Source organism: Anabrus simplex, chromosome 7, assembly GCF_040414725.1.
Source record: "Anabrus simplex isolate iqAnaSimp1 chromosome 7, ASM4041472v1, whole genome shotgun sequence".
NCBI classification, from domain to species: domain Eukaryota; kingdom Metazoa; phylum Arthropoda; class Insecta; order Orthoptera; family Tettigoniidae; genus Anabrus; species Anabrus simplex.
Genome location: NC_090271.1, coordinates 342,222,223 through 342,234,349, shown reverse-complemented (window position 1 = coordinate 342,234,349; position 12,127 = coordinate 342,222,223). Strand labels below are relative to the sequence as shown.

General features: G+C 40.2%; 1 protein-coding gene across 1 annotated transcript in view; it reads left to right on the top strand.

The window, feature by feature from the left end:
* Window positions 1–10,732, top strand: part of LOC136877637 (retinol dehydrogenase 12) — a 129,879-nt gene extending 119,147 nt beyond the window's left edge. Inside the window, exon 4 of the mRNA XM_067151830.2 lies at window positions 10,192–10,732. Coding sequence (XP_067007931.2) covers window positions 10,192–10,362 — 171 coding nt within the window. The 3' untranslated portion in view covers window positions 10,363–10,732. The remainder of the gene's footprint in view (window positions 1–10,191) is intronic.
* Window positions 10,733–12,127: the final 1,395 nt, after the last annotated feature.

Sequence of the window (12,127 nt, the reverse complement as noted above, 5' to 3'; positions counted from 1 at the left end):
AAAGCTGAAGATGACGCAAGCCCGCGTCAAAACTAGTCCTGTGAAATTTAATATGTTGTAATTGAATAACAGCATTAAAATTGTATTGAATAGGTGGAAATATCAAGTTTATTTATTGTAATTCTTGGTTCAATACGGAAAAATGAAATTTCTTACGTTAACCATAGAAGTGCACTCGACAGTCAGTGACTTTCATTTCTAGGATAACTGCATCAAACATCGACCTCAAGGAATGGAATATCCTAAAGTATGTCATCCTCGCTGATCCAGACTTCCACCTCCCTCAGAGTACTCACTTACTAATCGGAGCTCAGTTCTTTTTGCATCTCATGAAGGAGGGGAGGAAATTTCACGCAGGATATTCCACACTGCAGAACAGTCCGTTAAGATGGATTCTAAGCGGGGAGTATCCACAGCAAATGAATGAAGGAGAAGACAATGCGCAAAGATCTAATTCATTCTTTATTAGGTCTGACCTCAGTTCTGAGAATCAAATACGATGATTCTGGTCCATAGACGAAATAAGTTATGAAATTCATTCACCAGAAAATGCGGAATGTGAGAAAAATGTCATCAACACCACCTTTAGGGATGAGAGTGGAAGGTGTGTAGTAGAATTACCCCTGAAAAAGGAAATAAACCTAGGAAGCTCAAAGGAGATTGCAAGAAAACGTTTTCATTTCCTGGAGAGAAAATTGCAAGTGAAGAGCAACCTTCGTCAAGATTATGTCGAGTTTATGAGGGAATATGAAGCACTTGGACACATGGTCGAACTTCAACCAAATTCCACACTAAGGCAAACAGAATATTACCTTCCTCATCACGCGGTTCACAAGCATTCGAGCAGTACTATCAAGACAAGGGTGGTTTTTTATGCCTCTACAAGAACCAACAATGGCGTGGCACTAAATGACATTTTAATGGTAGGAGCAACAGTACAAGACGACTTATGCTCATTGGTCATGAGGTTTCGTATGCATAGAATAGCCTTTACAGTTGACATAGAGAAAATGTACCGACAAGTAAGAGTGCACCCAAAACATCGACCCCTGCAATGCATATTATGGCGAGAAAGCCCTCAGGACAAACTAAAATCCTACGCCCTCACTACCGTCACGTATGGCACATCATCAGCAGCTTACTTAGCTACAAGATGCCTGGTACAGCTGGCTACAGATTCCCTCGAGCGGCTTCAGTCCTTCACCATGATTTTTATGTGGATGATTGCATCTCAGGAACAGAGACTTTGGATGAAGCTCTAAGGCTGGGAATTGAATTTCAAGACTTTCTTCAGCTTGGAGAATTTCCGTTGAGAAAGTGGTGCACAAATATCCCAGAACTCCTTTAATCAATCCCAGAGAACTTACCAGAATATAAACATTCATTGACTGACAGTGTGAGCAGCGTATTGAAAACATTGGGTTTAACTTGGCACCCTTCAATGGACCAATTTCAAATCAACTGTAGCCTGAAGCCACATCAATCGATCTCAAGGGAATCCAAGTGCTCAAAACATATGGTGCTGTCCATAATATCATCAATATTCAACCCACTAGGGCTGATAAGTCCCGTAGTTGTTCTCTTCAAAGTCTTCATGCAACGCCTGTAGCAAGAAGGTTCAGAATGGGATGATCAACTACTCGAGAATTTGCTCGATACCTGGATTGAACTATATCAACAAATATCACTACTTAATAATTTCAAAATTCCAAGACTGGTCCTCAGTGAAGGGATAGTGAAGAATATCGAGATACATGGCTTCCGCGATGCTTCACAGACTGCTTACGGGGCTGCCGTGTACATAAGATCTGTTAACCACAAAGCCGAGGTTCTCACGAAAATTCTTTGTGCAAAATCAAGGGTTGCACCTCTAAATCAGATTTCAATTCCCCGTCTCAAATTATTTGGTGCCTTGATTTTGGCTCGCCTCATCAAGAAAACGCTTGAAACTGTACGCACTACCCCCGATGGTGTACTCCTTTGGACTGATTCAGCAATCGTATTAGCTTGGTTATGCGCATGTCCTACAAAATGGAAAATATTCGTGGCAAACAGGGTGGCAGAAATTCAAGACACTGTACCAGCCTCCCATTGGCGTCATGGATCACTGGACAATCCTGCAGAATTTGCATCACGAGGAGTACAGCCACGGCTTCTTCAAGACAGTGCACTATGGTGGGAAGGCCCCAGCTGGCTGCGTCTAGACCCTGCATCATGGCCAGCACAATCAGGATGAGACACCTCGAAGATCCCTGACCAAAGAATTATAACATCACCTATTGTCATAAAACACGATGATACATTCCTGAATAGATTCTCGTCCTTAAACAGATTACTCAGAACAGTTGGTCAGTGTCTCAGATTCTCTTCCAACTGCAAGAAAACTCGCAGTGAGCGCGATACACCACCACTGAAACCACAAGAGGTAAATAATGCCTTCAGGTTCTGTATCAAAATCGTACAATTGGTCTCTTATCAAAGAGAAATACTCTGCCTCAAACAAGGTAAAGCTGTTGATGCAAATAATACACTGAAGAGTCTGAGCCCAATTCTGGACCAAAATGGTTTTCTTTGAGTCGGAGGAAGATTAAAAAACGCACCAGTTCCATACGAAGCCAAGCATCAACTTATATTTCCTCCTGAACATCACCTCACCAAACTTGTCTGCCTGAGTGAACACGTAAGATTACTACACGCAGGACCTCAATTATTTCATCGCTGCGACAGAGATATTGGATACCAAGGATTCGCCAAATCATTAAGAAATGCATTCATTTGTGCTACGCATGCTTCGGACTGAGAAAATCAGCAGCTCAACAGAAAATGGCAAACCTCTCAAGATTTAGGGTTACTCCTACTAGAGCCTTTATGAACGTTTGAGTAGACTACACTGGCCCATTCCCAATACGGATAGGCACACAACTAAGTAAGACAACAGGAAAGGCTTATGCTGGAATATTCACATGTCTTTCGATCAGAGCTGTGCACATCAAAATCATCTCTGATCTTACGAGTGCATTCATGGCAGCACTACGTCGTTTCACCTCACGTCGAGGTTGTCCTGCCAATATCTACAGTGACAATGGCACCAATTAAATTGGTGCATCGAGGGAATTAAAGGAACTTCAGAAGTTCTTACAAGATCCGAAGCAAGAGAAAGAAATTGTGAAGATCACAGAAGGAATAGACATTACCTGGCACTTCATCCCTCCATCTGCACCTCATTTTGGAGGTGCTTGGGAATCCATGGTAAAAGCATTTAAATTTCATCTTCGAAGAACGATGGGAACAACAATACTCACCTTTGAAGAATTAACTACCCTATCTTCACAGATCGAAGCTTGCCTGAACAGTCGCCCTCTATCCAGATTTAGCGATGATCCGACAGATTCATCCTATCTCACTCCATCACACTTCCTTATCAGTGAGCAACTCACGGCACTTCCCGACCGCAATCTCAAACCTTGTCCCATCAATAGTCTCTCTAAATGGAGACATATACAAAGAATGACTCAAGACTTCTGGAATATGTGGTATAAAGATTACCTCAACACACTTCAGCACCGTTACAAATGGACACGAGAGCATCCTAACCTACCTCTTGGTGATCTTGTGTTCATCAAGGATGACAACCTGCCTCCTCTTCAATGGAGAAGAGGATGGGTGGAAAAGGTCCATCTCGGAGATGACGGTCTCGCAGAGTAGCTACTGTCAACACCACTTCTGGTACCATGATGCGTCCTATCAACAAGTTGTGTGTATTGCCAGAAACGAACTGGGAATGATCATCAAACTACAGTTTGCTTGAACATTATCAACGTATTGTTATAAAAATCATGTTTGGCCTATTTTTGACTAGTGCATTTTTGTGTGCATATGTTCCATTTTATTATTTTTCTGCAAAAGGCCAATACCTTTCGGTGGGGCGGTATGTTAGGTGAATTGATTCCCTATAGTAGTCTTTGTCTTGTAGGTTGGCAGCTGTATAAAATGGGTTCATTATTAAAAATACAAGATGTTGGAAAGCTTAGTTCACATTATTTCACAGGGGTTGGACAAGAATTTGGCTGATTTCATCCAAGACATAAAATTTTACACGAGGGTATTCGCTCTCCATTTTCCTGAAAATCAAATTGTGAAACCATTGTTGAAGGAATTTTTCCATCCTATAGGTCGTACTCGCCCCCAAACCTTCTCTGAACTTGAGGCAATGGCAGTGTCAGGGTACGCTGACACCTTACCTCCATCATCTAACAGTTCTTGGCCACCACTTTGCCAAACGTTCCCTCCATGAAAGTGTGGATCGGCAGAACACCTTCGCAGTCATTGTCCCTAGGTAAAACCTAGTGGAATCAGGAATGGTGCAGTGTGGGTCAACAGCACACCTTCCTGTTCAACTTCTGGTGCTGCCTCCACTAACTTAGGCGATAGGAAGTGACTAGCGCCGTTGGCTGAGTCACCAAGTTATGCCGGGCATCGTACCCTTCGAGGAAGATACCCCCTCTAATTTATAATTTAAAAGCCCAAGGGAATGCCTTAGAATTGCTTATGAGACCCTAGGATTCGTGCCATTTCTTAAAATTGAGGTAAATAATGAACCTGTCAAGGCGCTATTAGACTCAGGGAGCATTAGCTCTATTATTTCTGGCGAGTGGTACTCTAAATTGAAAACCTGCTGTAAATATCCAGGCTATAGTTTGTCTTCTATCAAATGTGTTTCAGCAAATTCTTCACCTTTAGAACTTTTAGGTTTCATTTTTGCTAAAATCCGCATTCGGAATTCATTTGGAAAATTAAGTTGTTCGTTGCTAAACAGTTGTCTTGCCCCGTAATATTGGGGCTGATTTCATGTTGCACTCTGCTCTGGAGCTCGATCTTCAGTGCAAGTCATGCACATTCAAATTTAATAGTAATGTAAATTTTCCTCTTTTAAAATGTAATTCTGTGTCAATCTATTTCACCTACCCAGAGTGAGATGTCATTAGATCTTAGTTATCTACTTGAGAACCAGGCTGAGAGTATTCAAAGGTTGTGTCAGTCTTTTCCACATGTATTTTCGGAAACCCTTGGTGTCACTGACCTGATTGAATACAAGATTGTGGTAACGGATTCAGTACCCTCAAGATTTCCTCAATATAGGCTCTCTCCGCCTAAAATGAAGGCCCTTAATTAGATCATCAATCAAATGTTAAAGGATGGCATTATTTGACCTTCAAAGTCAGCGAATTCATCGCCCATTTTTCTTGTAACGAAACCCCAAGGTGGTTTCAGGCCTGTCATTTATTACAGGGCTTTAAACCATAAGGTCGTATTACAATCGGTGCCCCTTCCCAATCTTCATTCTTGTTTTTCATGGTTTCGTAAGGCTAAGTTCTTTACCATCTTAGATCTTAACTAAGCATATAATCAGATTCCTCTGGTGGAAGAATACAAATGTGTGCCTTTCGGGTTCCCCACGGGTGCAGCTGTTCTTACCAGACTGCTGGATAGAGTATTTTCCTACATCAAATTTGAATATATGCATCATTATCTTGATGATGTCGTCGTATTTCATGAAAACTTTGAAGAACACCTAGATCATGTTAAGGAAGTTCTAAATTGCCTTCGTAAGGCTGAGTTGACAGTTAAGTTATCCAAAGTAGCGTTTGCTAAGCCTTCTTTGTCATTCTTAGGGCATATTGTGTCATCCGATGGAGTTTCTATCGAACATGCTAGAATGCAGTCTATTCTTGACTTCAAGCCTCCTAAGGACATTAAAGGAATCGCTAGGTTCATAGGCATGGTGAATTTCTTCAGGAAATTTATTCCTAATTTCGCTAATAAACCTACTTCGTAGAAAAGGTGTCAAGTTCGAATGGGGGCTATCGCAGCAGACTGTTTTGAAGATCTTAAGTTAGCTCTCTGTAACGCCCCAGTATTAGCTATGCCAGATTTCTCTTAAGAGATTTATAGTTCAAACCAATGCCTCTTCATCTACTGTTGCTGCCGTCCTTATTCAAGAAACCGAACTCGGAAAGCGGCCTATTACCTATGCGTCTAGGACTTTATTGGCTCAAGAAGCCAAGTAGTCCATCTATGAATTAGAAGGACTTGCAGTCCTGTTTGCCTTGGAGAAGTTTGCCTTTATCTCGAGCATGTCAAATTTGAGTTAGAAACCGGCAATCAGGCTTTAAGTTGGGTTTTAGCTGGGCCTCGTCGTACAGGACGCATCACCCGTTGGGCTATCTGTATTTCAGCTTTTCAACGTGCGACACATTAGAGGATCAGAGAATGTGGTCGCAGATGGATTAAGCCGCATGCTTTCTGGTGACATTGAGTCCATTGAAAAGGAGGACAGTTCTTCTCCTTCTGTTTCCGAACCTTCTGGCGCTAGTGCTGTTTTGACTGATACCCCTATGTAATTTCGTGATATCGAAAAATATCAACGGGAAGATCCAGTGCTGGCTCCTATAATGGAAACCCTTTCTTCTGGGGAACATGTCCCTTATGTGTTGAGGAATGGAGTTCTGTGTTGCCCTTCGAGGCTCAATCAGAAGATGAAAGTGGTAGTTCCAGCCGTTCTTGTGCCCATGATCTTCAAGTACTATCACAAGACTCCATTAGGGGGACATTTAGGCTTCTCTAAAACCCGAGAGAAAATCAGAGAAATATTCATCTGGAAGAGTATGGATGGCAAAATCAGAGAAATGATTAAAGCCTGTAAATATTGCTTGCTTATATAAGCCCACATTGCGTACTATGCTGAAAATTTTGTTTTGACTTATCCTTATCACATGTCACTACTTCTGCTTATTACCCTTAACCATCTCTGGCTGAGCGCATTAATCGTAATCTTCAATCTGCTTTGATAACTTTTCATCATAATTATTCTAGGTGGGACACTTATCTGCATTGCTTATCTTTTGCTCTAAATTCGCCTGTTCATGAGTCCTACAAGTTCACTCCTGCCTCTGTCATGTTTAAGTTTGTTCCCAACACGCCGTTGTCTAATCTATGGCCATTCAATGAGATATTGCCAGAGACAATAGATCCCAATATTATCAGGGACCTGTGGAAGAAGGCCAAAAGTAACCTTAAGGCTTCTCATGAGAAGGTTAAAGAGAGATATGATCGTGGACGGAGACCCACCAAGTTAAAGGTCGGAGATCAGGTCATGGTTAAGAATTTTGTACGGGCAGGCAAGCTTGCCCTCAGATTTCATGGACCGTGTATTATTTTGGATTTCTTAACTGGTCACTCTTTCGGTGACCAATCCAGCCAGTGAAAGAATATTTAGAGTTCATTTGTAATAAGTAAATCCTGTATGAAATCTGTGTCTTTCAGTGTAGGCTAAGTCATGGCAGTGAAAAAATAGTTATATATCTTTCCTTAACATCATGGAATCTTTGAATTCCTAAGTCAGGTTATAAGTTGTATGGTGAGACCTTATGCCCTATTACTATTGTAGTATGCATACGACATGTTTTGGTGACATGGACAATTTATGTACAACCTTTCCCCTCAGTAAGTTTTTCTCTTTCTGTTCCTATCTGCCATTACCTTTCTCCTGTCTCCAAAACCGAGCCTGCATTTCATACTCTCATCCTTGATGCCGCCCGTCTTATCTGCACCTCCAAAGTAAATTTTAAACGAAAAATATCTCTCCATAAAAAGAGTCATTGTCGTCCAGAAAATTATTGTTTCAATGCCCTATTGTCATCTGCGGCCGGGTCACAACAACTGGCACGGGGTGAGGGTCCACGCCGCTCTGGCCCAGTCTCTTTTATGACGGTGAACTTGAGCACCATCTTTACCGGCAAGGGCTGAGGTGCAGTACTACAATTGCCTACTTCATAATGGGGCAGTGCTTGAATATCTGGTCCTTGGCGACCATCACCATGGCTACCTCTGTCAAGGTAGCGGGAGAGATGTATCTGAGGGTACTTGGAGGTCCGGGGGACCCCACCCGGGTATCGACAGTGGCAGCCGCTGTTGCCGTCAAACTTGGACTGTACCTTCCGGACTTCTATGGCTTCATGAATACTTCAAGACTTGTTTAAGGCATAATAGCTTACAAATGAGCTCTGCATCAAGAAATTTTCTGACTGCAAACTTCAACTTCAAATTTTTCTAAAGGCAACATTTCAAAACTATCAACTGTGTAAGAATTTTAGTGGGTGGAGGTCTGTTCCGGTGTTACACCAGCCCCGTGCATTTCAAACTAGCGCCTTGTAGAAGGCCATCCTGGAACTGAGTTTGGAAATAGTGCGAACATTTCTCAACAGATGTTGCTGCTATCAACTTATGTCACGCCCTCTGTGGTGAAGATGAACTATTAATTTTTAAAGTAATTTTGTATGTCAAGGTTTCCTAAACTGAATTGGTTATTGTTTGTTTTTGGTATTCAAAAGTTATCAACACTTCTGTATCTTCGTGCCAACTTAAGATGTTGGCCAATGAGAAATTTTGTACATTTAAGTAACCAATCACAGTTTTTATATTTATTTGATTATCCATTGAAAATTGGGGGTGTGTCAGGGCCTTAGCCCAGAGTTTTCTGAAACCTTCCTCTCAGCTATAAAAGCCAAGGGCTGGTGAGCCATGTTGTCTAAGTGATCGTTCCAGTCTCGATTGTGTACGTAACAGAAGCAGGGGTGGGAGATCCACCAGTTCAAGGTAATGGCAGAACAACGTAATGGTCTTTGAAAGCTAGCTCGAGGGGAAGATTTCAAATTTCTTTTGCAATGTAATTTTTATTTCTTAATGTAAATTTCAAACAAGCCTAAAGAACTTATTAAAATTTAGCGAATAAAGAGTGAGGAACCCTTTTGTATTCACGCTCAACTTGATATTGAAGTAACTTTAATTTTGTAACCTTAAAATCTATCTAGTAATTTGTGTAACTTAAATATTTTTCTCCACCTAGTCACCTCCGTAGTATAGGCTTAGCCTCTGTAACGTCGGGACATAAGCCCAAGTAGAGTTTTAAGTAGTTTGTGTAAATTTCAATGAGCGCAAGAGTTCGCCTCCTTACCGTTTTGATTTTCGGCCAGTTTTTACTAAAGGCCAGGTGTTACAGTTAAACTTATTCATTTCATTTTAAGGCAAATGAGCAGGTAAAACAGTGAATACTGTTTAATTTTGTAAAATGTAGGTTTGCCTTCAATAGGCCTGGAAAGTGTGAATTTGTAGAGCAAAGAAGCTCTTCCACTGATTTAAAAATGGGAGATCCATCTCCTTGGCTGTTGGTTGAAAGGAGCTGCAGCGCTCATGTAAAATGTGTAATTAGGGAGCTTGAAGCTTAAGGTTGTTAATTGGTTATTAGTTGATTGTTCTGATTTTTCTAAGATTATTCCCCAAGCTCATGAGCTAGATTTTATACCTGATTTACTGTTTGCGTAGCAAAGTGTAAATTTTTAAATTAATCTTCTGACTTTTCCATATCCACCCATTCATACCCACACCTTCTTTCACTTCTGTAAACCATAATAAACCGTTACAGTATGTTTAAGCACGTATTATATAGTTTCTTTGAAAATGGCCTTTAAAATCTGTTCTGCATAGTGCGAACTTATACACGCTATTATATCCCGTTAAGATGTACTTGAAATGTTTTCTGTAAAATCCACTCTGCATAGTAATTACCTGCTGTGATCAACTTTCAGGCACTTGTTTCACTCTTCTGATTCCACTGACACGTCCTTCACTAAGGCAGGGAGGTTCCTGAGCGCTTGCCATACTCTCATTTCCCAAGGATTGTAGTAATACTTATGGAGTGAAGAAATCAGTGACTTATTGTTATTTAATTTTTGTTTTCATACTTAGAAAGAAGGAAAGAGAGAGAGACCACAGACAAAGCAGCCATCTGCAGGATTAAGTCATTCTAATTAATGTTTCCCTCCATAGGGTCAATATTTGGTGTCACATGGTCACCATGTGGCAGTTAATGACTGTTTATCTGTCTTGTGTTGCTCTTACCCTTACAAGGCCTGAAGTCATAATAGGAATCAAAATCCAGGACCATCTGTCCTTCGAAAAAAATTAATGTCCATAATCTATAACAGTAGTATATGAGGATGTGTTTTTATGTTTGTCCTTATCTCCTTTCCTATTGCTCCCTCTTCTGGTGCTGACCAGTCTGTGTGTTTCTCTTTTATATGACTTGGTTAGGCACTTATCTTAACCATAGTTTATATTGGTCTCTTTGAACAGGGAGCTCAAACTGTAATCCACTGTGCAACATGTGAGGAAGTAGAAGGGGAGTCAGGACTTCTCTACCGAAACTGCACAATATATAAACCTAAGAAGAAACTAGATCCTGAGGTGGCTTCAAAGTTATGGGAAGTTAGTGAAAAACTAGTTGGACTGAAGACCAGCCTGTAGAAAAGACCTCTGCCTGTGTCATTTTTAGACTGTACAGGCTTTTTTTTTTTTTTTTTTAACTTGAATTTGCAAACTTTGAAGCTCATACTGATGAAGTCACTGGTAAATATGTTTATATGGATGTTAGCAAATGTTTGAAATTATATAAGAAATATATGTGTTGTTCTAAGACAGATAACATTTGTGTTCACTTATTTTGCTAGATGCTGTGTTGATCATGTAACTGACTATTTCTTGCCAGTTGATGAACATTGTCAGTTTCAGTTTTGGTTTATACATACAGTAGGAATGTTATAACATGAAAAATTTCTGTATGCCTGACTAAATTTTGTCAGTTTTCAGTGGTTCAAAAAATGGTATCACTTTTTCAGCTGGGTTGGGATGTTAATGTCTCCTTTCCATCTTCCTCAATCCAACCACTAGAATCCTATAGGGTCTCTTCTGTATTGCAGGAACACAGTGAGATGGCAGCTAGAGTGGAAGATTTAGTGCGACCACTAAGCGATTCTTGCAATAACCTGTTGAGCATTGATTCCCTGTAAGGAACATGGTGGCTCACTCCACCTGACCTACCTGACATGTAATCACACGGCCTAAGGTCGAGAAAGGAACAGTCTTGAACAATAGTTTAGTTCTAAATTTCAACTTTTTTGCTATTCACCAGCTTTCTTATCTGTGGTAGCTGAGCGCCTATGTTCTCACTTTCAGCTAGTTCCATCATGTTAAATTTACTTAATATCATTAGTTCGTCTCCTTTCTCTTGAGTTCTTTTTATGTACTGTGATGTTGAAGACTGTCCTTTGCCTTGTTTTAAGGACTTCCTCGGTGGTCAGAAGAAGCTATTAACACAGGACAAAACATGTCTGAGTAAGCAATATGTAATAAATTAGAGTTGATTAAATCACATTGTATTTAAATAAAAAATTTAAATTGCATGACATTTTTATTCATTTATTCTTTTAAGAGTTTATATAAATCCAATTGTTATTGATGAAATTGTAAAGAGGCCAAAGAAGCATAGAGGGATAGGCAGATTAAGTTATTACTATTTGCAGATGATATTGTGATGTGGAACGTGAACAGTAAAGAAGTTCAAGAAAAACTTGATATGCTGCACCTGAAAATTGAAAATTATGGTATGAAAATTAGCAGAGAGAAAAGTAAGACCATGGTGATTAACTAGAGGAGAAAGACAAGGGAAAATTGGTCGTCAGAGCCTTGAAATTGTTGCCAGTTTTAAATAGCTAGGGAGGGAATTAATGCACAATTCAAGGCCGGATATGCAGATTAGCAAGAGAGTGCATGCTACCAGTCTGTGATGTGGGCATTGACAAGTAGAGAGGAGAGTAGAATTCAAGTCGGTGAAATGAAATACCTGAGAAGTATGACAGAGTGAGAAAGGAGTTTGGAATGGAAAACCTAAATGAGAGAATTGATCGGAGTAAACTAAGATGGTTTGCACATGTAAACAGGATGGAGAATTTAAAAAATACCAAAGCAGATGATGGAGATGAAAAGCGAGAGGAGGACCCAGAACAAGGTGGAGAAGTGCCAGGAGCTGGAAGAGGATGAGCAAATTGTATTTAAATAAAAATGTTAAATGACACAACACTTTTATTCAGTTGTGGTACATTCATACTTTTATGTAAGAGCTATCATCACAGCTGTAATATTTTTATAAAAACCTGTCTATTAAAAACAGAGATAGTCTTTAGTTTCTTGAAAATAAATCCTTTCTTCCTAACACATGGCTCAATCTTGAGGG